The sequence below is a fragment of the Castor canadensis genome, chromosome 12 (genome assembly GCF_047511655.1).
Source record: "Castor canadensis chromosome 12, mCasCan1.hap1v2, whole genome shotgun sequence".
Classification (NCBI taxonomy): domain Eukaryota; kingdom Metazoa; phylum Chordata; class Mammalia; order Rodentia; family Castoridae; genus Castor; species Castor canadensis.
The window spans coordinates 7544822-7569131 of NC_133397.1; the positions used below are offsets into that span (position 1 = coordinate 7544822).

Sequence of the window (24310 nt, forward strand, 5' to 3'; positions counted from 1 at the left end):
TGATAGAGCACTTGCCTAGCATGTACCCTGCATCCATCCCCAGCACCTATACTATACTGCCTGTGCTACTATCATGAAGTGATTAGGAATTTGAGTTTGAATCCAGTACCCAGAGTTATCTGTGCAAGTTACTTCCCTCTCTCTCTCTGTCTCTTTTTTTTTGCAGTACTGAGGTTTAGTACTCAGGGCTTGCTCTTGCTAGGTAGGCGCTCTATGACTTGAGCCACATCTCCAGCCCCTCCTTTTTATAAAATGAAGTTAATTCTATTTGTTATGAGAACTAAATAATAATGCATATAAAACCCTTTCCCACAAAGGAAGTGCTTAGTACATTTTGCTTTCTTGATGAAAAGAAAATTAGAGGAGCCTAGCATTATTAACTTCAAGAAGCAGCAAGTCAGCTAGTCTCTGTGTGGGTCCTGGAAGGGACCGCCCCACGTGCATTGTGCATGGCTGGGTGGGGAGAGTTATAGCTTGTGTTTGGCCATACCCCTGTCTTCCTAACTCTGCCTTTGCTTTCTAGTGGCTGGCAAACCCTTCTAATGACATGTACGCAGACACAGTGACAACTGTGATACTAGAAGTTCAGTCAAATCCAAAAATAAGGAAAGGTACAGAATTATTTCATTTTTTAAAATTTGTTCCTTCATTTCTCCCTCTTCTATGAACTCAAAATCAGTTCATTCCCAAAGTAGAAATAAAATCTCTGGGTTTCTTTCATTGCTGTATAATCTTTGAGATTTCTACATAACAATGCTTATTATCAGTCTTTACTTTTGTCCTGGCTCTTGAGTTTGTTTTAAGTAATGGTAATTGTAAAAATGATCATTTTGACAACCTTTGATAACTTGTTGAAGTTAACTAATGGGCAATGGCCACCCCATGTTCCTGTGACACAGGAGACAAAGCTGTGCATTATGAAAGCCAGAGACGAGTACCTTACCCAAGATTCTTACGTGATGTTCTGCACCACAGTCTTTGCCTGGGCATACAGATTATTCAGGACAGAACATGTATAGAGGCAGTTGTCAGTTTTCTCCTTTTACTACCCATTGTTCTTATCTAAGATTTTAAAAGAGAGGATGAGGTCCAGGGTGTGGGGTGGGTCAGGAGGGAGGGCCTTTTGAAAAGGTCATAAGTAGTTCCTGGCACTGAGACTAGGAGCAGTGAAGTAAGGGAGAAGGGTGCAGAGAACAAGAGCATAAAGATTTAAGGCTGGAGGTTTTTAACCCTGTTCTCTAAAAACATGCTGACCTTCCCTCTGTGTACTGCTCTATTCAATTCAGGCCACACAATCCAATACTGAATTGTGCTTTAACCTCCACAGTTGCTTTCTGTTCATTGTATTCTGAGAACCCTTTTATAAAATGAAGTCTTTTTAATCATCCAGTCAGTTGACTGTATTCACATTTTTTCTGAAAATTGTCAGTTGGGATGTTGTGTTCTGAACCTCTAGCTTTATGGTAAAGGAGGGGATCACAGAGATGCCCAGGTGCTCAAGTACCTAATGTATTTGCATATAAGCTACACACATCCCCCCATACTTTAAGTCATCTTTATAATAACTTAATACAGTTTAAATAGTTGTTACACTGAGGGAATAGTGATGACAAGAAAAAATTCTACATGTTCAGCAGAAATGTACTTTTTTTTCAAATATTTTTCATTGCAGCTAGCTGAACCCACAGATATCAGATATGGAGTGCTGAATTTTTAAAATCATTTCTTAGCCTCCTGGCACTTCAATCCTAATTCTGGAAACACAGCTTGTGTTTATATCTAGGTGTGTGTTTTACCACCAATTTCAATTTCTGTGTTCCCATTGTCACCATAGACATAGGAAAGCTTACACACTGAAAATGTGTTTTTCTCATTTCCTATATTCCATCATGCTGTCTTCGATGTCGCACCCGTTTTCAAGCAAGACTGTCTCCTGTTTGGTTGCAGACTATTGTGATTGGTAGATGTGTCTGCTTGTAGGAGTTCACATTTAGTATACTCCATATGGCCGAGGAGTTTGCCATAAATATTAGTGATGAATATGCAACTGCATATTTGCATATATTTATGCATGCTTTGGGAAAATTTTAGCTTAGTGGTTTCATAGCTTAAATGTTTATTTTTAAAGTATTTCATGAGATTGTGTTTACATGTCAGTCAAGTGCTTATTTAATACTTAATAGAATTAATTATCATCATTGAAGTATGGAGGTTTTATCAAACATCTTTCTTGCTGGCATCTGGTTAGTTGTATGTACAATTGAAACTCATGAGTTAAAAAAGGAGATAAATGATGGTATGAATTGCAGAATAGCTGAGGAGAAATGATAGTGTGACTCTTTCCCATATGGTATATCTTAAGTATGTATGTGAGAGAACTGAGGTCAGTTACTAAAGCCACACTTAACATCGGTTCAAATATTTCATAACATTGTATGATAAAAAATAATTCCTCAGAAGTGGTGAAGAAATCTTTCAATTTTTCAAGTCTCTTTAAAACAACAGTGTTACATTTCCCAGTTTGTGGGTGAGACCATGAAATTTTCCTCCATGATACATATGTATTCTGTATATGTGTATATTTTGAAATTCTATGCTATTCCTTTTCTAACAGCTTTACCATGCAGTTCTCCCACTTAAGGTGGTTTTTAGTATACTAAGAATTGTGTAGCCATAACCACAGTCAACTTGGATCACTCCAAGAAACCCCATATCCTTCAGTTACGATCCCCTAATCCCCTCTTTCCTCCCTACTCAAGGCAATCAGTAATCTGCCTTCTTTCTCTCCCTCTCTCCCTGCCCCCTTCACTTTCTCTCTCCTTTCTCTCTCCTCTCTCTCTCTCTCTCTCTCTCTCTCTCTCTCTTTCTCAGTATGTTAATTGTCTCCCACTCAGACAGAGTAGAGTCTGTGCAGGGTATCCCCAGACTCTCTGAGCCACGATTACTCCTTGTTTTAAGCCCCTGGAGTGGGCTGGTGGAGTGGTTTAGGTAGTAGAGGGCCCGCCTAGCAAGTGTAGGACCCTGAGTTCAAACCCCAGTACTGCAAATAAAAACCAAAGCAAAACAAAAAGCTCTCAAAGTAACTCATTTTCAAACAGTAGGCCCTGCCTTAGGTGGTGTCTTGCTATTAACGGAATATTTTTCTTCACCCAAGCTAGCATTCCATATATAGCAGTCACTGTCTCACCAAATCCCCATGCTGGGTTTAAGGCTTGTGACACGTGTGGATTTGTCCTGCACCTAGAATTGCCAGTTTGTCTGACTTACCTTGGGGCTTGGGCTTTTTTTGTCACCAAGATTTGTTTCTGCTTTTCTGCTGTGCTGCCACCTCTCTCATGATTCCTGATGATCTTCCTCACCTTCTCTCTTCAGAACACGGTCTCTGCTGTGTTACTTCAGTTGTCTTGTTCATGGAGTCAAAACAGTGGACGCTTCTAATCCGCTGTCTTGCCCCTATTCCCTATTCCATTCATACAAGTGGGATTGTACACATGGCATGTTTTATGGCTGCCTTCTTCACTTGCCATAATGTGCTTAAGGTTCATCCATGTTGTGTTATAAATGAGTACTATATGTTTACTAATGGCTGAAAAATTTGCCTTTTATGGATATAACACATCTTGTTTATCAATTCAAACATTTTGTTTATTGGTTCATCAATCAATGTACATTTGGGTTATTTCTACCTTTGGCTGCTATGAATAATGTTGCTGGAGACATTTTTGAATAAGTTTTTGTGTAGGGCTAAGATGTAGCTCAGTAGTAGAGCACTTGCCTACTATGCAAGAAATTCTGGGTTCCATCCCCAGTACAGCTTAAAAAAAGTTTGTGTAGACATGTCTCCTCATTTCTCCTGGGTCTGTACCTAGAAGTAGGGTTACTAGGTCATACATTAACTCTCTTTAACCTTTTGAGGAATAATAATGCTGAATTCTGCCCTGTTTTGCTGCTTTTGATGGCAGGGGAAGTAGTTAGTGATGTGCCATCCTTAAAGCTCTAGATTAAGGACAGCTCATCTTCTTGGTCTGTGTGGTTCTATGGTTTTAAGGAAAACTAATTAAGTTAACAGACAAGTACTTTTAAATTTTAATTCTTTTTAAAATGTGACTGGGAGCTGGACGCCAGTGACTCATGCCTGTAATCCTAGTTATTCGTAGGCAGAGATCAGGAGGATCTCAGTTTGAGGCCAGCCCGAGCAAATAGTTCATGAGACTCTATCTCAAAAAAAAAAAACCCACAAAAAAGGGCAGGTGGAGTGACTCAAGTGGTAGGCACCTGCCTACCAAATGTGAGACCCTGAATTGAAATCCCAGTACCTCCAAAAATAAATAAATAAATAAAAAGTGGCTGGGGGCATAGACTAGTGATAAAGCACTTGCCTAATGTGGGTTTGGTCTCTAGTGCAGTGAAATAGTAATGATAATAAAATTTTCTATTAAAACAATCACAGGCCTGTTATACATAGTAGAATATTAAATTTATGTAACATTTAGAACAAAAGATTTCAGAATCTTTGAGCTTACATTGTCTCTGGAACTCCCAGAGCTATAATTTTATTCATCTCTGCTCAGTAATGTAAAGTTTGAAAAATACTGGAAATAAAATTAACTTTAAAGTCAGTTTGTGGTCCTTTGATAAGAACATGAAGTAAAGTGATGCAAATATCAATTTGCCTTAGCAGGCAGATGATTTTAATAGATGCTTGTCACTTTAAGGATTCCATAGTTAATTTTTATTTATCAGTAACCATATTCTGTTTGGAAATTATAGTAATAGGAGTTTAGGAATTGAACTCTGTCCTTTTTTTTTGCAGTTGCAGTACAGAAGGTTTCTAAGCAGTTAGAACTGCACGTGTACAGCAAGAGGCTAGAAATCATGCTCCAGTAAGTCTCTCACCATTGCTTCCCAGCCAGGGGGAGGGCGTGTGGAAGGAGTCCCAGCTTTATGGGCACATTCACACACTGCTTATGCGGCTCAGACCAGGCCACCTGCAGGATCTGGGCACCTGACTTTTCATCAAGAAAGCCAGCAGTTAGTTTGTCCTTTTGTGTTCCTCAGCACTCAAGGTAGTTCTAAGTCCACATGCCCTGCCTAGTTTATCTGAGCATTCTGGGGTGTGCCCATGAGGCTGGCACAGTCTTTGTTGAGGACAGGTGCTAATGTCTCAGCTGAACGCCAGTATGCCTGGAAGAATTATTTTATACATCTGCTTTGTAAGTATGAATTATTTGATAAAAAGGGTTTTCTTCTAAATTCTTCTCAGATAATAAATGTATAACTAAAATGCTTTTAAATTTGATATTTTTTTCTAAACACCAGATATTAAACCTTTCACCTTTCTGCAGTACTCTTTAATCCTGATTTCAGGATGTTTTTCCAAGTAAAATAATTTTATAAAAGTGTTTCATAGTAGTGACTACAGTTTATAATTTTAGCATCTAACAATAGTGCCTTGCACGTAGTAGTCTCTCAAATACTTGTTGAATGAATGAATGTGACAAACAACTTGAAGGAGAGATTTGGTTTTGCTCAAGGTTTCTGAAGTTTCAGCTCATGGTCACTGGCTTCACTGCTTTGGGCCTGAGGCAGAACATCATGGTACTGAGAGTGGTGGGGGAGGAGGAAGCTCACCTCGAGGGGACCAGGAAGTAGTCAGCAAGAGAGGAAAGGCAGGGGATAAACTGGACCCTTCAAAGCCACGCCCCAGTGATCCGCTTCCTCCAACTTGGCCCATGTCCTCATTTCTATCACCAGACACGCCAGTCACTCCCAGCCGTGCCGTGCTGACTTCTTCAAGGGATGAATCTATTGATCAGGGCACAGCCCTTAAGACCCAATCATTTCCCAAGAGCCCATCACCTGGCAACCAGACCCAGCCTTCAGAGGCCATTTCAGACTCAAACCTAACAGTGACTCTTCTGTTTTTAATATGAAAGTTACTTAAGCAGACAGCTTAACAAAATAAGGTGTTCTGCATGTTTGGAAGATTTTTCTGTGAACGTTTTTCCTTTTCTTCCTTTCTCTCAAATTTCACACTGAGCATAGTGGCTTTTTAAGAATGGATAAGGTTCAGTTGTTTTTTGATTTGTGTTGTGTTTTAGAGACAGAGTTTCATGTTGTCCAGGCTAATCCCAAACTCCTCTCAAGTGATTCTCCTACTTCAGCCTCCCGAGTAGCTGGAACTGCAGGCATGTGCCACCACACCTGTCATAAAAATGGAAAATAGGCTTTAAATGGTGATTTGTTTATCAGTGTTGTTGCACAACTCAAAAGAGTGTTCTTGGTCCTGTCATTCTGATTTTGTAAAGAATCCCTCGTTGTTCAAACTGAGCCAACCACAGTGCAGGAGCAGGCTTGTCACTGCTGCTAAAAAGGCTGCTGATGTTCATTGGCTTCCAGCCCTGAGGCTGCAGTCACTCCTGCTTCTCTCACTATTCACTGGTATATCATGCTGCAGTTCTGCCTGCCAGCCCGGGTCAGCCTGTGCAGCTTCTCCCCTGCTGACATAGGGAGGAGGAAGGCACATGTAAATTAGGGACAGGAATATGAGATATTAATGTGAGATACCAGTGTGTTTAAACTCCCCAGTTGGTAGTTCCCAATAGTGTAGCTAATTTCCTCAGTTGTTTAAATACTTAGGATCATACAGGAGTAAATGTGTTCATTTCTTCACCAACCAACAACGGATTTCATGAAAACGACACCTTCCTAGCCTTTTGAATATATTTCTGTATTTAAAATAGAGGTTTTTCCTAGTACTAGGTTACCCAGCCAAGTTTATTCAAACAAATTAATAACATTAACTGCCTGAAAGAACAAACCCTTCCATGATATTGGCAAGGGTGACTCTGAGGGCCAACTGTCTTCTTGGGGTCCTTAGCTCCAACCATTGCCTTTTCTTCCCTATATCCACCCTGCTGATTTAAATTCCTCTGTTGCTAATAGTGACAGTGTTGAAATTAATGATTAAACTGTAGCTCCTCATTGAAAGCAGCCCTCAGTGACAGCAGTGGTTCTAGTGACTTCTGTACCCAGCATTTGACCCACCACCTGACACATGGAAGATGTTTAACTCAAGCAGGCACTTGGCACTGACTAGCAGGAGTAAAAAGCCAGTGGACTGGGAGCCAGTTAGACCCATAGGCCTAGACCTGAACCCTGGCTCTGCTGCTCAGCTCTGAGGTGTCTACATGTGATATTCTCCGTAGGTGCTGAGGCCATCCTTACCAATATTACTGCAGGCTAGTTAAGATTACAGGTTATGCCTAGCAGTGCCTGCTAAGTGGAGCAGTCTGAATAAATGACGCCTTTGTTTTACAAGACTAATAAACTATATCAAGGAAAATAGTAAGCATATCTCAGGAATATAGGTATTGTACTTTGGAATTAGGATCTAGCTTCAATGTAATTTTTCCCAGATTATGGAAGGCTGGATTTCTTCACTAATACTGCATCTTTGTTTATTTTAAGAGACATATTTGGAGAAGACTGTGTGAGTGTGAAAGATGGCTGTCTGCTAAGTGTCACAGTAGATGGGAAAACAGCTAATGTTAACTTGGACACACGGGTATGTACCTATTTCTACATTTCAAGGCATTTGGGAAATGAAGTGTGGACGAGCATAATCATCAGTTCCCCCACCTGTTTATCTTTGCAGCTTGGCATTTCCTTCCAGCCCAGTGTTCCCCGCACCCTCTTTCTCACAGCTGTACTTGCTTACATTCTGTGCACAGTCTTCTCCGCACTGCTGCACAGGCCCTGCTTCCTGTGCTTACTGCTCCTTTGCCTTTTGCATAATGTTCTTTAATTCACTTCAGCCTTTCTCTAGTTTGTTATCCATTTGATTCTGGATTTTTCTGAGAAACTGCCCCTCTGTTCGAATCAGCAAGACCCATGTAGCTTTTCCACATGGTGACTTTCAGGGTGTGGGGCCTGCTCAGACTACACCAGCACAGCTTATGTGATAATTTTCATGAGATGAATAAGTACCGTCCTTGCAGGGTTGCTTTTGAAGAGTCTCGTAATGCAACTAAACAAATAGCTTATTTTTTAAATTTCTTTTTTTATTTAGAGAATACATTAGTTTTTATAATCAAACTCATACAGATCTTACATATTTAATATGGTGTTTCTAGACCAATAGGCTTTTAATTTCTGTACAATGCCAACTCAACATGGTAAACTGGGATGCTTTTTTCCAAAGTTGACAGTACAGCTAAAATTTCTAAAGATTCAATTTTATATACACACACACCAGTAATAGCCACCATTAAATATCTTATGTTCTTTAACTATATAGCATGCTTAGAGAAAAACACTACATTTATTTTACCTCCATAGAAAAATAAGCTAAAAATATGAAGAAATTGGCCAATAAACTGAAAGCAAATGTTCAGAACGAGTAAATGAAATACAAATTTGAAGTGTGAACTGTCACTGCTTATTAGAATGGCACCAATGGAAAACAGTGGCATGACCAGCAATGGTGAAAGCACAGGGAAGAATCATCTCAAGACTGGGGGGTGTTGGAACTGCAAATGAGATAATACATTCTCTCTGCAAGAAAAGCCTTTATCCACAACTCCATTGACTCCATTTAGCCAAAGAAATAATTGGACAAGTGAGCAGAGATATACAATTATGTCTGCTTTAGCATTTTAGAAAATGGCAAGGAGCTAAAAGATATAGCTCAGTGATACATGCTTACCTAGTATGCACAAGGTTTGATCCCCAGTACCATAAATAAACTAAAGAACCAATCTAACTACCTAAGATGAGAGGTAATAAATAAAATAACTTAGAGTACTATACTTACAATAATATATACAGCCATCAAGAATGATGGTGGGGCTGGTGGAGTGGCTAAAGTGGTAGAGCACGTGCCTAGCAAGCATGAAGCCCTGAGTTCAAACCCCAGTACCACCAAAAAGAAAAAAAAAAGATGGTGCACATACATTAATGTGCAGGATTGTCCACTATACATTGTTGAAGGAGGAAAAAGGTCACAAGACAGCACATATAATAAATTATCCCATTTTTGCTTTAAAAAAGTCACTCAGCACTGTTGGCTCATGCCTGTAATCCTAGCTACCTGGGAGGCAGAGGTCAGGAAGATCAGGTTCAAAGCCAGCCAGGCAAATAGTTCATGAGACCCTATCTCAAAAAAACCCAACACCAAAAAGGGCTGGTGGAGTGGCTAAAGTGGTAGAGTGCCCTGATTTCCAACCCTAGTACTGCCAAAAATATATACATGTAGCTAAAAGTCTAGAGAATTATACACTGAAATGTTAATGGTAGTTATCATTAGTTCATAGAATATGTTTTTTCTTTCCTCAGATTTTTTTAGGGGATTATGTATGTATAGATGCTAGAATTTTTTTTGTGGGTGGGGGGAGTTGGGGGAATGGGCGGAACTGGGGTTGGAACTCAGGGCCTCACACTTGCTAGGCAGGGACTCTAGAACTTGAGCCACTCTACCAGTCCCCTAGGATTTTTTTTTTTTAAAGAATGTCTAAAACAGCATATAGTGTTTTGTAGTTGAGCTTTAAGTCGTAATTGGAAGGGCTGGGGGTTGGCTCAGGTGATAGTATACCTGCCTAGCAAGCATGAGGCCAAACCTCAGTACTGCCAAAAATATTTTTAACGGTGGAGGAGGGTAGACAATAATAAGATTACTGGCTTAGTTCAAGTTTAAACCAAATGTTGAGTAGTTACCACATCTATTGCTTGATAAATAATTTATGTTGCACAGAGTAACTTCCTAGGAGTATCTATCATTTACTGAGTTACTTACTTTTAAGTAGATGTAGTTACTGGACTTGGTTATCACCCTCTCCCCATTGATCTCTAACTGGCCCCAGTCACTGTGTCCCCAGCAAGGGCCACAGGTGTCGGTGTCAGTGATTCTGCTTCCTGGTAGTTGGCTGCCAGAGCCTTACAGGAGTTCATCCGCATTGTAACGGCAGCCTCTGAAGTTGAAAGGAGGTTTGTGCTTTCACTTTCAGACCGTGGAGTGTGAAGAAGGAAGTGAAGACGATGAATCCCTCCGGGAAATGGTGGAACTGGCTGCACAAAGACTGTATGAGGCCCTTACCCCAGTTTATTGACCACCTGTGTTGCTCTACATGTTAAAACTTTTTAAAATGCTGACTCTACTTCTGTTACTTCAAATAAAATACCTTCCTTTATCTGGGTAACCTGTTTGCTTCTGACATCAGATGGCAACAGCTTTCCATCTAATTTGTCCATTATTCTAGAACTACTAAATGAAGTGCCCATTATTTTAGACCTTTCTGAATCTGCCTCCAGGCCTACATGGATGTAGCTCCCACTGCAACCTTCTGAGGTGTGCACCCAGCAGCTGAGTCAGAATTTCTCTTACTGTACTAATTAAGGAAAGGAAACACAGCGGTCCTATTTTCATAGCCACATGTTAAATGTGAATGCAAATAATTAAGGTTATCACTTAAAAGTTTAAAGCCCCTTTGTTTCTTCCCTCCTGACATTTTCCAGATCCCTTCACTTAGTTTGTAAAATTGTGGCTTTCAGGACTCACTTTCTTTGTACAGAATCCACACATTCAGTTTAGGAGCAGTCAGGGTTTTTATGACTCAGGTATGCTCAAACAACAGTTGTTGGATTAATTCTCATGTATGAGTTCATTAGTATTTAAGTTCATGTCTTTCTGACTTGAATTAGCCGGACACAGGCGTGTCCCAGCGGAGGGGGCAGCTGCGCTCTGCTAGGGCTGCTTTAGCTTCTACTTGAGAGAAATTGGCCAGATCGTGACCTTTCCCCAGGGAACAAACCAGTCCGTGGAGCCCTGTAGCACCTTCCCAGCCAGGCATCACCTCTAATGAGCACCCTCAACCACTCCTTCTCTGGCTTAAAAGAAAGTGCGAAAATAGAAATCTGTGAAATAGCCTGTTTGCCACTGCCTTTGGTCTAGGGCTCATCTTTAGTGTCAGGTAAGAGTTTATTTAATAAAGTTAAACATTGAGTTGCAAACGCGCGTGCTGTTTCTGACACTTGTCATACCGACTATCCAAGAAGGGCGTGTCCCTTCCCCGGTGCCTCCGCTGAGGGACGCGATTCGGGCAGCGAGGCTCGAAATGGCTCCCGGATCTGCCCGTCCATCTCCGCCATCTCCACCTGCGTCCCTCAGGACTCGCGTCCGAGTCCCCAAAGGCAGGCCTGCAGCGCGGCTGTGCACCCCCAGCCCTGCCCTGGCCGCCCCCGCAGACTTGGAGGACACTGCACCACCGCCGCCACCTTCCTCGCGCGGCCGGCCCGGGACGTCCGACACGCGACAGGCTGCACGAGGCTCCGGGCGCACCCGCTGCCATTCGCTAAGGCGCGTCCCGGGCGGCGCGAGCTTCGTCCCCTCGGCGTCTGCGGGGGCGGGGAGCTGGCCCGGTCCCACCCCAGAGGCCGAGCTTTTAGTAAAATAAACACGAGGGCTCCAGGAGACCGCAGCTGTCGCACGTCAAGAGTGACTGCGGGGACCCCACCGGAGGGCGTGGAGCTCAGCGGCTCGGCCCCGCCCACCGGCCCGGGTCCCGGCCCTGGCCCCGCCCCTCCCGCTCGCCCTCCCGGATATCCGGCGCGGTGCCGCTACTCGGCCGGCGGAGCTATGGCGCTGCCCGAGGCGCTCGCCTGTGGGCGCTCTGTGCACTGGCCTCGCGTGGTGCTTTTCGGAGACTCCATCACCCAGGTACCGCCGACCGCTCCCCCCTCAAGGCTGAGGAGGCGGGGTGCCCCCGTGTCCTCCGCGGCGCCCGGGCGCGGTTCCCCCTTGTCCCGGCGCGCCGCTTGTGGGGCCGCGCTGTCCCTTGAGGGTCGGGCGTCGCCCCTTTGTCTCGGCGAAATGCAGGGTGAAGTTCCGCTGTCCCCCCCTCCTGCCACTTCCCTGAGGGACATTGTGATAACCTGACACCGGGGAGCGCATCTTTTTCAACCTGGCGGTCGCCGCCCGATGGCGCCCAGGCGGAACAGCGCCCGGGGTCCCCCGAGAGGCCGCTCCGGCCGCCGCCCACTCCCGCACTGCGCGGTTCTGCCCAGGCAGAGCCGGACCCGGGCAGCACGCGACTGATGTTGAAAATGAAATGCCAGGGGCTGGGGCGTGGCCCAGAGTCGAATTCCCACTCCAGTACCGCAAAAAAGAGTAATAGAAAGAGAGTCTGATCTGCGATCACTTCAGCGCACGGTGAGGACAGACTCCCCCAAATACGTTCCCTTGCTGTGCTTTTCTTTCTGCGAACACTCACACATGCTTTTCCAAACCTGTCTGTGTTCGCAACAATTGGTGGCATTGTCCGTAGGTATCCGAAGCAGTAAGAGGTTGTTAAGTTCCATGTGAACAGATGTTTCCAGCCGGGCCCGGTGGTTTACGCATGGAATCCCGGCTACTGGGGCAGAGATCAGGATCCCGGCTGGCCTGAGCAACTACAGAATAGCTCAAGGTGCGGGCCCTGAATTCAAGCCCCAGTACTGCCAAAGAAAAGAAAAGGGTCACCCTGAGCCCGCTGCTACTTTGAGATCTGGATAGCGGTTGGAGGCCAGCCCAGGTAAATAGTTTGTGAGACCCCCATCTCCAAAATAACAAGAGCAAAGTGGGCTAGAGGTGTGGCTCAGGCCACATCTGCTTTGCAAGTGCACTTAGGTTCAAACTCCAGTTCCACCAAAAAAAGTAATGTTCACTGGACATAGGTGATTTTTTTTTTTTTTATCTTTTGCACATAGATTTTTAACTAGGTTTTCTAGATAGCAAATGTCACTAATTAGGTCTGAGAAAAATGAGGATATCTGACTCAAATCCAGTCAATAAAGAAAAATGGCCCTTGGTTCCAGAGTGCTGCCATGCAAAGCCACCATAAGCCCCCAGGTGATGAAGAGCAAGAAGTCAGGGAGTAAAGCAAACTAAAGGGAGTTGCTGACCAAAGTTTCCCAGATTAAACATTCTGGGTTCTGGCTGTGTTGACAAGTAGTAATGGGCTTTTTTTTCTTCAGTTTTCTTTTCAGAAGGGTGGATGGGGAGCATCACTGGCTGACAGTCTGGTCAGGTGAGAAACTTTCTACATAGATAATTAATATTTACTGATGGAAAATGTCCTCCTACATTGAATTCCTTGTTTATCTTTGCTTGCCTTTCTTAATCACTGTATGTTCTGGGAAGGAACAAAGTAAAGGCAGGCAGGCAGTGTTCTGCAAAAAGGAGTGTAACACATGTGAAATCAAACCCAAAAGTGTGGATGGATCCATGGCTGAGGCAAGAGGATACCAAGTTTGAGGCCAGCCTGGGATACATAGTAAGACCCTGCCTCAAAAAAATATAGATCCAAAAAATATGGCTATTTGCCATCTAAAGATAACCAGTTTGGTCGGGCGCAGGTAACTCATGCCTATAGTCCTAGCTACTTGGGAGACACAGATCAGGAGGATTGTGGTTTGAAACTAGCCTGGGGAAATAGTTTTGTGGGACCCCCATCTCAAAAATGTTCAACACAACAGCTGGCAGAGTGGCTCAAGTGGTAGAGTGCCTGCCTAGCATGAGGTTTGCTTTCAGTTTTTATACCGGTTGTGACTTTAATGATTAGTGAGGTGTTTTATTTATATAAATCTATATATATATTTATTTATATATAAAGAAAAACATATTCCAAACTCAAGAGTTGTATTCATTTTGGACAGAATGGCATGCTGAGTTCATGTTCTTCCAGACAGCAGGTCCCTGTGAGAGCTAGGAAGCTATGTGGGGAGCAAAGTTGCTCACAAGAACCCTGAGTGTGGAATGGCACTGGAGCCGTCTCCATTACAGGACCAGGACCATTCTCATCCACCCTCCTTTTTATTTATTCATTTTGTTTTAAAGACAAGGTCTTGCTGTGTAGCCCAGGCTGACCTCAAACTTTTGATCCTTAGCCTCCCCGGTGCTGGAATTTGAGTTGTATACCACATTGGGGTTGGCTTTTGAAAGCTGATTTTTGAGATTTTTGGAAGGTGAGGCAGTACTAGGTGATAAGGAACCCCAGAGAAAGATCAAAGCTGGGGAAAGAACCAAAGACGAGTAAAGCCTTCCCCTTAGCCGGGTCCTGAATCCAGCTATCTTGTTAGAAACTCTGGATGGCCTTCGTCCACAGCTGTGCTGACATGATTACTGTAACCTTGAACAGCTAACTGCCAAGTCTGCTTCTGCACTCCCTGCTTGCTTGCTGCTGCTTTTCTCAGTATAAATGAGAAAAGCAAAATGGCCTGCGCCATTTTGGAGATATCCAGGTGCTAGTCCGCTAGTGTAATAAATCTTCCTTTCCTCCAGCCACCTGGGTTTGAGTCTTATTCTTGCTGGTCAGTCATACTTTCTGTACCGTTCCTGCAACATAGGGAATTGAACTCAGAGCCTCTACCATTTGAACTACCCCCAGCTCTTTTGCTTTTTGTTTTTCAGATAGGGTCTCACTTTTTATCTGGACTGGCCTTGAACCTTGGAGTACCTGGGATCACAGGCAGCCCGGCCAGGGCAGGCTTGTTGTTTGCCTTTAAAGGTGTACTGTTGCCTATTGTCTCTTATAAAACCTCTAATTTGCATATTTCTCTGGAAAGCAGTCTCACTGAGAGAGCCTGAATGTTTTGGAAGATATCTGTAGTTGTTATCCTTTTCCCATCTTTATCTGACTTAAATACCTGTTGTTACCTATGGATTTATATGAAAGTCTTTGTTAATTTTCTGGTCTCTTTAGCTGTGTGAGTGACTTAGATACTACTGATTATTTATTCCAGAAAAATTCCGATACACTTCCCTTTCTGAATAGAATCTAAAGTTTCAACCCTGGATGTCACTAGCACTTTTTTTCTGATCTTGATTCCCAGACAGACTTTTATGACTTTTTTATTTAAGACTATCTCTAATGGCTGCCACTGATTTTGAGCTTCGTTATCTGGGTGGCCACTACACGCAGTCTTCCTTCTCCCTGGCAGATGGGGTATGACGGGAAGTCGGGTCAGTACCTCCCTGGAGTCAAGGATGGAAAGATTGGGCACAACTCCTGTAACTCAGACCTCAAAGGTGTCTTTCCAGACACAAGTGTCCTAGGAAGCTCTTTTCCCCTGTTTTGGTGCTAGGGATTGAACCCAGGGCCTCCTGCATGCTAAGCGCATGTTCCACCAACCAAGCCTTTGTTTTTAAGGGCGGCAGTGACCAAGTCATTAGATGTAACTCAGGCTCACCTTGTTAAAATTCGAGAGAACTCAACTTTAAAGTATTTCGACTGTAGTCTAAAACTCAGAAGCTCACTTAGAAAGAAATATGGCAGAATTTTCTTCTTGAAATGTACAGTGCTGCCTGAGAGCTTTGAGAGTAAGGATGATAAAAGGAGCCCCTTCCTGCTGCTTTCTTTGGAGTCTGTTGCCTGGCACTGTCACCTGCTGCCCAAGTTTCTCTGCTTAGTTGCTTATGTGTAAGAATTTGAACCAGTCAACCATGGTGACCATTGATTTGCTAATAGTAAGTAGAATCCTAAGGTTTCATTTTATTTAAAAAAAAACTTTAGTTTTGCTCTTTTGAGACAGGGTCTCACTATGTAGTCCAAGCTTGTCTCCTGAGTGCTGCCTCAGCCTCCTGAGTGCTGGGATTACAGGTCTATGCTACTATACCTGGCATAAACTGCCTTTTCATTATAGGCAACATTAAGCATCTATAAAAACAAACATTGAGACCATCCATCCTTCCCACCATGGATTATTCTGAAGAAGTCCTAGATCACATCACATTACCAAGATTACTGAAAAAAACAAAAACCCTGAGCCCCTCTTAGATGACTGGTATCCTCTAAGGTGTTATAAAACATGTTGTTTAGTGTAATCCTCAACTTGGGTTAACCTTCCTTTACATGTGAGGAAGGAGCATGCCCAGAATCACACCAGCTAGGATGGATCTGGTATGTAAACCCAGGCAACCTGGCTCAAGAGCCATTGTACCATACAATACTACGAATCAGACTGTTTTTAGTTCCTGGGCAGGGGTGGGGGGAAGGCGGGGAGGACAGGGGTAGAGATCAGGAGTATCGTGGTTCAAAGCCAGCCTGGACAGATAGTTCCCAAGACCCTATATCAAAAATACTCAACAGAAAAAAAGGCCAGTGGAGTTAGAGTGCATGCCTCGCAAGTGTAAGGCCCTGAGTTCAAACTCTAGTACTGCCAAAAAAAAAAACCAAAAAAAAACCAAAAAGTCTGTTAATGAACTGGTTTAAATACAACTAAAACACTAAAATTACTGAATCAAGACCAAAAATCTCAAAACCATTCCATACCTTTTCCCCAAGCTGAACCACTGAGTTTCTACCTGTTACTGACTTTCTGAGACACTGTGCTTGCTCAGGTTAACATCCGTTTGGTATAAACTCCATTTTAGAAGAATTTCCTGTGCCACCAGCCCTAAATCAGCTCCCTCTAATTGATACCCTCTTGTTGAGGAGGATGGTGGATTTCATATGACGGCAGATGAAGTCTTGGAGTGACTTCAGGGAGAGTCGCTGCTTCAGCTATGTCCTTGGCCTCATCAAAGCCAGGGCGGGCTTTGATGAAAGGAAGCCCACAGAGCACACCTTTACTGATGGTTGGCCCTCAGTTCATCTTTTTAAAAATTTGCGTTTCAGAAAATGTGATGTTTTGAATCGTGGATTTTCGGGTTACAATACCAGATGGGCCAAAATTATCCTTCCAAGATTAATCAGGATGGGGAGCAGTTTGGACAGCCCAGTGGCAGTTACAATTTTCTTTGGTGCCAATGATAGTGCACTAAAAGGTAAGGGCATTTTTGTGTTTTTCCAGCTTATTTTTACCATTTTTATGTTACATTGTGCTTAAATTTGCATACTTTTTTTTTAACTGTTAGAAAATTTTGCCAAACCTACAAGTTCCTAAAGTTTATTTCTTCTTTGATGTGGGTAGGTTTTATTCCCAACTCATTTACTACATGTCTTAGTTGTGAGCAGACATGATTGGGACACTTTAATGTTGTACCCTATTTCTAATGTTTTCTCTTCAGTTGATAGCAGAGGGTTCACCCCTGCAGTCTGTGTCACACTGAGTAGAAAGGAGCAGTAGGGCAGCAGCCACCCTGGCCATGTGGAGGCTTAGATGCGGGATGACAAGCAGGACTGGGCAAGAAGGGTGGTTCTCTCCTACCTGCTGGACCTGGATTAAAGGTCACTATAGACAGTCCTCCCCCCTTTCCACTCTTGGAAGGAGATCCATCTGCAAGGTCCACAGCAGAGAAAAATCAGCCTTTGTTTTGGGAAGTCAGATAGCTTTCAGATTCGTCTTTTGCCTCCCCCCCACACACACCCTTTGTGTCCCAGAGGTGGTATGGTCTCCTACTTAAGAGGCACACTGTGGGGGACATCGCAGGTGTGGCTGAAGATAAAGAACCACTGCCAACTGCGGTATGAGGAATCCTTGTTGCCTAGGAGAGAGATTATGTAAATTACAGGTGCTAGCAGAGACTGTTAGCTGACTATTTGGGGGAAAGTTAAATAAATGTTCACTGTACATTTTACACCAAAAACCATAAGAAAACTGAAAAATTTAAGGTGAATTTTTATCAAATATAGGACAAGGATAAAAACTTTCTGAGCACAAAGCAGTGAGGAAGGTGTAAAGGAAAAACTGATGCTGTTTTTTCTTAAAGTATACATATTTACATAGAATACCAGTCAGGAGTGCAGCCAAATACCAGTAGTGGTCTTCTAGGTGGCAGAACCATAGGTGACATTGTTTTTGTCACACTTGCATGTGGTTTGTACAGGGTCTTTAGAGAGAGCCTTGTCACACTGATGTGCCTGCCTCACTAGAAGCAGCTTCTGCAGTAAGCACTGCCTTTGTCTGCTGAGTCCTGCTCTGTGGAAGGTATCTACTCTGCCTGCTTTATACACTTGGCTAATTTTCACAGCCACCCTAGGGGGACACCTATTCTCATTTTACCAATGAGGAAACTGAGGTACAGAAAGGTCAAGTAGTCATTCAAAGATATGTGACTAGTTAGTGACAAAGTCAGGGTTAGAAGGGGGCCATCCTGCTCCACAGCCTTCAAATTCAGCCTAGTTGGTAACAGTGGAGACACTAGAGAAGGAGAGGCCTCAGTGCTTAAAATGCACTAGCAAAGCCTTTGGGGTCTGCTTTATGAGGAACTGTGTATTTTAATTCTTTTAAGAGGAAGAGGAAACCTTGTTTTGGTGTAACAGTTCCCCAATGACATCATGAAATTGTATACATGTGCAAAAGTGTATTCACTTTTTTATTTTGGGGGAGGGGGGGTGGAGGTGCTGGCGACCAAACCCAGGGTCTTTCTTAGGCTTGCTAGGCAAACACTCTGCCATTGAGCTAAATCTCCAACCCCAAAAGTGAATTCACCTTAATCATTGTCACTGTAACAAAAACACATTTGGGCTGAAGTATTTGTGTCCTTGACAGCTGAGAATCCCAAGCAGCACATCCCCCTGGCTGAGTATGTCTCAAACTTGAAGAGCATGGTGCGGTACCTGCGGTCTGTGGGCATCCCCCAGGATCGAGTCATTCTCATCACTCCTCCCCCGCTTTGTGAGTCAGCCTGGGAGGAGGAGTGCCTCATACAAGGTAACTGAATCACACCTACTGCATCAGACCTGGACATGCTGGGCACTGGTGCCTCCAGCCTCTAATTCGGACTACTCAGGAGGCAGAGAGCAGGAGGACAGCGGTTCAGACCCAACCCAGGCAATAGTTCCACAAGACCCAATCTCGAAAAAAACTCTTCACAAAAATGGGCTGGTGGAGTGGCTCAAGGTATAAGCCTTGAGAGATCAAGGCCCCCAGTACTGAAAAAAAAAAAACCCTGGATGTGAATGCTTGGAGAACATCAATAGGCCAGGAATGTGATCCTTCCTGTGGGCCCCAGTTTCTTAGAGGGTCTGTAAACCCTTCTCAGTCTATTTTCAGTCAACTGAAGTGAAAACAAAAAAGTACAGCATCCATTGCATCTTACTGAAGGACTTTTTTGACAGAGGAAAGGGATTCTGGCTTTGGATGAGTTAGGAAGGAAGCACTGGCCTGGCATTTGCTGACCTTTATAGTTGCCAGGCTCCAAGAAGCATGTGAAGCCCACTGACAACTGTGCAGAGAAGCTGGCAGAAGGGCTGCAGTGCTCTGGATAGTGTTCATACTGACACTGGGGTGCCCTGGACTCTTAAGTCCACATTTGGGGTGTTTTTCCTGATCCCTGGCATGGGAAGGAGATACCTGCAGCCGTGAGCTTTGTTAGGAGAGACAACCCTTTCTCTGCCTGCCTGGGAGATTCTTCCCTTTTTTGCCTGTTCTTCATTTGGAGATAAGTCATAGTAGTAAAATCTCTTCACTTTTCCTTCTTTTTTTCCCTTGCTTTTGTCTCACTTGAGTAAAATAGTTTTCTCATGCTGACACGTTTTACAGGAACTAAGGAGAACAGGTTATTCTAGGATGAGGTGGCTTTTCAACACAGGTCAGCTGTCAGCAGTAACAAAGTTCATTCTATTCCCTCTCAAACACAGAGCCTGGGCCAGCCTGTATAGGTCTTCTGTACCCCATATCCAGTTGCCACTTCCTCATGTTTTCTCTTCAATAGCACTTCCATGAGTCCCTGGGCTCCACCAGCTCTCACTGCACTGGTCTGCACTCCTGCCAGCAGCCTCTTAAGCTGCTCCCCGAGCTCCAGCTCTGCCTCCCAGCCTGGCTCTTACCTTCCAGATGGGTGGGTTGGTAGAGGGTGATGCAGCATGTGCTTGATTAATTTGCACTCTGCAGAAGGTACTTTGCATGAGTTTACTCTTTTAATGGGTTCACCATACCTGTGAACCCACATAAATGAAGAAAGCTTCAGGACTGTTAAGTGTGTTGTCCATAGTCACACAACTATGTGGTAGCAATTTCTAGGTCTCTGTCCCATCTACAGACAACTTTCTACAGTACTGCAGTGTCTTCTTATTACATATAAAAAACTAGGGCTCTCAGCACAGCCTTCACCTTCCATGGCCTGGCACTTCTTTCTTATCATGGCCCTTACTAGCTCAGCCAACTCCCCCATGGCCTGCTCTTCAGTCTGGTAGCCCTGACCCCTGGGCCTTTTCTGCTCTGAAGTTTGGTTCACTGCATCCTCCAGAATGATCCCTCTGCTCTCCAGAAGGCTCCCTGTTTTTCCAACTGTACTTCGTCCTTGGCTGCATAGAGCAATGCATGTGAGTAACCTGTGAGGCCACTGTGGTAGTTCCCAAACCCCAGCTGGGGCCAGCACTTAGAAACTTTCCAGGTCAGTACAGTTTGCACAAGGAATAGCACTTGGGTTTGTCAATTGCCATCTGGATTTCCTCATTCTCCAATAGGTTGCAAATTAAATCGCTTGAACTCCGTTGTTGGTGAATATGCCAATGCCTGTGTACAAGTGGCCCAAGACTGTGGGACTGATGTCCTTGACCTGTGGAACCTGATGCAGAAGGACAGCCAGGTACAGTGACTGCTCAGACCCCTCAGGGGGAGTGGGATCACACAGAAGCAAGCCAGGTGTGCACAGCTTGCCTGGAACAGCTCTGCTAGGTAAGATAACCATGCCTTCCAGGTAGAGCACACAGGCGGCAGAGGAGAGGGCCGATGGAGTGCCAGGAACTGATTCAGCCGATTCCTCAGCTAGGAGTTAGCACAGAGCAGCGTGAATGGCCAAGTTCCTTTATACAAGTTAAAACTTAAAAGGCAAAAGAATGAATTCAAGTAAAATATGATAGTCACTAATAAAATTCACTGTTTAAGATACGTAATTCTAATTGAATTGGTCTTGTCTTAAAGCCTGAAAACCCATTTACAAATATAAAAGGTAAAAAGCTAGTTTCAATGCAGAATGGTGCAGCCACACAGGAAGGCAGCTGAATAATTCTTCACACAGTTAACACAACGCTGACAGAGACTCAGCAATCTACTTCTCAGTATTTACCCTAGAGAAATGAAAAATGTTCCCAGAAATCCAGTACATTACTATAGCTGCATTTGTAAGTGCCCGAGCCTAGAAGCAACCTTCACATCCTTCTGTGGGTGAGTGGATAAACTGGTACACTATAAAGAATACTAATGAGCAGTAAGGAGGCAGGAAATGCTGATGCACACACCAATTTGGATGAACCCCAGAGACACTTCTCTGAAGGAATGAAGTTGGTCTCTAAAGGTCACCTTTGTATAGATGGAACCATCTATGTATCTCAGAAAGACACTCTGGAGGTTAGAGTGGAGAAGGTAAGACAAAATTCAGGTTCTACACCGATCCTGATGAACTATGGGGAAGGGATTATGAGAAGCCTATGAGAACTTGTCATAAGCACAGCTGTGCCCAGTAATCAGCAAGCTGAGTTTGGCATGGCCTGGCCACAGAAGAGAGCTAAGAGCAAAATGTAGCACAGCTGCTTTTCCTACATTGTGTTGAACAAAGTAGGAATGCAGGTTTTTCTTGTTACAGTGTCATGCCTTTCCCCGAGAACTGTTGGTTCACCTTCTTGTTTTCCACTGGATATAAAAGACTCACTGAAGGAGGACACAGGTTTTTTGGATGAGGGATTTATCAGTTGATTGGCAGGCTTGTGAGAATATTGCAGCAGCTGCTGCTGAGTTATGCTAGAGATTAGAGGAAACGTGGGACAGTGCAAGTCTGAGCACCGAGACTTTAAGCATCATGCTAATGCAGTTTTTAGACGCGGCTGCTGTTGTGTGTCTGCAGGTATGAGCACCGAGACTTTAAAGAGAACATGGGACAGTGCAAGACTGAGGGCCAAGACTTTAAGAGAGATTAAAGAAAACATAGGACAGAGCGAATCTAAGAAAAGAGACTTTAAAGAATAGACGAGAAGCAAGGTTTTAAAGAATTGTAAAGGAGTAAGGCCTTACAGAATAGAGAATAACAAACAGAAAAGAAGTAATGAGGCTGTTGCGGGTCTCCATCTGAGCGCCCAACACACCTGACCCCAGCTTTGTGCATGTTTGTCTATCGTGTGTCCTTTCTGCAGCTCCCTTTCCCCCAAGTTAGGTCAGGAGAACAAGGGAGCGAGAGAAAGCTCACTCTAATGAACAGCATAGAGAAGTGTACGCAGACACAGGTTTTTTTTTTTTTTCTTTCATTTTCTGTTTTCACTCTTTCTTTAGTAAAGGGCTTGTTCCTCAGGGTACTTAAAAGGCCATTTCCTAATTTGGGTACAGTGGCACATACCAATAATTTCAGCACCAGCTACTTGGGAAACAGAGATCAGGAGGCTTATGGTTCAAGGGTAGCCTGAGCAAAAGATTTAGGAAGACTTCATCTCATAAAACAAGCCAGGCATAGTCAAGCCTGTGATCCCAGCTACATGGGAGGCAGAGATATGATTGAGGTCCGAGGCCGTCGAGGGCAAAAAAGCAGAAGACCCTATTTAAAAGTGTAAAGCCAAAAGCCTGGAGGCATGACTGAAGTGGTAGAGCACCTGCAAAGTTCAAATCCTGGTGCTGTCAAAAACAAACAAAAAACCCATGAATCCACTCAAGATGTTTGAAGAAGTTGTGATACTAGAGGAAAGGACTCTTAAAAGTCCTGAGCTGGTTATGCTCACAAGTCTTTTTAATTTAACATTATTGAGGGCATCTTAGCAGCCATCTAATCCAGAACCATCTGGATGAGAAAGCCCAGGCCTAGGGAGATGAGCCACCAGAATCTGAATTCCTGGTCTCTGAAAGGCTTGTAGCTAGAATGACACCTCACTTCTAATAGGGGCAGCAGAAATGAGAAATGGCTCTGCTTGTGAGTACTCGTGAGCTGAGAAGAGTGGTAGAGGGATTCAGACTCAGAGTCCAGCAATTCTTGTTCTAGGCTGGATGGTACAAGTTTTTTTCCGCCCAAAGACTTGCGTAAGACTCAGAATATTGATTTACTAGGGCCTCCTGTCAGTCACCCATTAAGCCTTTCATCTGACACGACTAAGAAGACCCTGAACGCTGTCCCAGCTCAGACACATAATGGTATGTGATTTCATGAAGCTCACATCTGCAAGAAACCACAGCTTGAGCAAGAGTTTAATGTGCTGAAGCACCTGTGCAGTCAGCATGTCGATGCTGCTGTGGTCTGAGACAGCTCTGATGAGCCTGGAAGGGGGCTAGGGAGCGAGAAGATGCTACACATCTCTTACATGACTCCTCTCCCTTACAGGACTTCTCATCCTACTTATCAGATGGACTACATCTATCACCAAAAGGAAATGAGTTTTTGTTTTCACATCTCTGGCCTCTGATAGAGAAAAAGGTGTCTTTTCTGCCTTTGCTCCTTCCTTACTGGAAAGATGTAGCAGAAGCAAAACCTGAACTGAGTCTGCTGGGAGATGGAGACCATTAGTCAACCCCAGAAAACCCAAGTTTGGTTGTTAATTACAGAACTTGAAGTTGCTTATACACAGAGATTCCAAGGAGGATAACTGAAGAATTTAAGCTTAAACCTTTGCTCATGACCCTAGATCAAAAACCGCTAATATTTGCTACCAATATTAATAAAAGTTTCAGAATTTTCAGGGAAGTGTTGTACCTGGTACATTCTGTTTTTGATAGTATTTATTGACTGATACAGTTATCATCAATGCCACAGCTACATAATATACCCTGAGCAGTTTGTTAATCCTAAATGGCAAAAAAGGTAAAGACAGTTTTGTTTTTTTTTTAAAAAAGTCACAATTTTATAAAAAAAAACCGCTTTCTTACATTCTGCTAAGAACTGTTTCACTCTCATACATGCACCCACACACCCCATTCACCTTATATCAAATTCTAAAAGTAAGAATATCATAACTACTTAAAAGATAGCAAATACCATAAGGTACAAGTTCAAGTATTAGTGTAACAAGGATTTGCGTAACAAATATCCTTAGAGGGGAAAAAAAGGCACAGGTTTGGTTAATTGCCCTGAAAGTTTACAAGTTACCTTGGTTAAAATGTGTTGGCTGCTGAGCACATTTCCATTCGCAGGAAAAAAGAAGCTCTTAACTAGATTTTACAGAATTCAGGCTAATGATTTTTATCCTTCCCACAGTAGATGCAGACCATCCAGAATCCTGAAGCACTAAAGCAAGAAGTCATTTCAGAACCTACTTTGTGGGTCAATAAGAAGGGTTTACGAAGGGTCAGTTCTTACGGGGCTGGTCCCCAGGCCATAGCTGGCAGTACCTTCCTTCACTCCTGGCTAGCTCAGCACACTTGGGCCTGTCACACCTACTCTAGTGAAAAGTCTCTCTAACACCCTCTTAACCTATTCATG

General features: G+C 43.6%; 2 protein-coding genes across 6 annotated transcripts in view; both read left to right on the forward strand.

Moving 5' to 3' along the window:
* Cpsf3 (cleavage and polyadenylation specific factor 3) overlaps positions 1-10187 on the forward strand; it is a 33584-nt gene extending 23397 nt beyond the window's left edge. For 2 of the 3 annotated variants that reach the window (XM_020178711.2, XM_074049140.1), the window contains exons 15-18: positions 524-611; positions 4814-4883; positions 7471-7567; positions 10005-10187. In XM_020178711.2, coding sequence (XP_020034300.2) covers positions 524-611; positions 4814-4883; positions 7471-7567; positions 10005-10106 — 357 coding nt within the window. In that variant the 3' untranslated portion in view covers positions 10107-10187. The remainder of the gene's footprint in view (positions 1-523; positions 612-4813; positions 4884-7470; positions 7568-10004) is intronic. The other variant, XM_074049141.1, reaches the window with a different exon arrangement.
* A 1371-nt stretch (positions 10188-11558) lies between these two features.
* Iah1 (isoamyl acetate hydrolyzing esterase 1 (putative)) lies at positions 11559-23575 on the forward strand. 3 transcript variants are annotated; one of them, XM_020178725.2, is made up of 6 exons: positions 11559-11713; positions 13009-13061; positions 16650-16798; positions 18466-18627; positions 20385-20506; positions 23216-23575. In XM_020178725.2, exons 1-6 carry the CDS (start codon positions 11633-11635, stop codon positions 23396-23398), a joined length of 750 nt encoding a protein of 249 aa, XP_020034314.1. In that variant the 5' UTR covers positions 11559-11632; the 3' UTR covers positions 23399-23575. The 3 variants fall into 3 exon arrangements, with proteins under 3 accessions (XP_020034314.1, XP_073905244.1, XP_020034315.1); XM_074049143.1 differs by lacking the exon at positions 23216-23575 and adding an exon at positions 20618-23194; XM_020178726.2 differs by lacking the exon at positions 13009-13061 and having other exon boundaries at positions 11599-11713.
* Positions 23576-24310: the final 735 nt, after the last annotated feature.

Excerpts from the sequence above, each read along its gene's own strand:
- Iah1 (XM_020178725.2), top strand. The coding sequence starts at position 11,633 with ATGGCGCTGCCCGAGGCGCTCGCCTGTGGGCGCTCTGTGCACTGGCCT. Across the intron at positions 13,062-16,649 it reads CTGGCTGACAGTCTGGTCAG|AAAATGTGATGTTTTGAATC; the intron begins GTGAGAAACTTT and ends TTTGCGTTTCAG. Across the intron at positions 20,507-23,215 it reads TGATGCAGAAGGACAGCCAG|GACTTCTCATCCTACTTATC; the intron begins GTACAGTGACTG and ends TCTCCCTTACAG.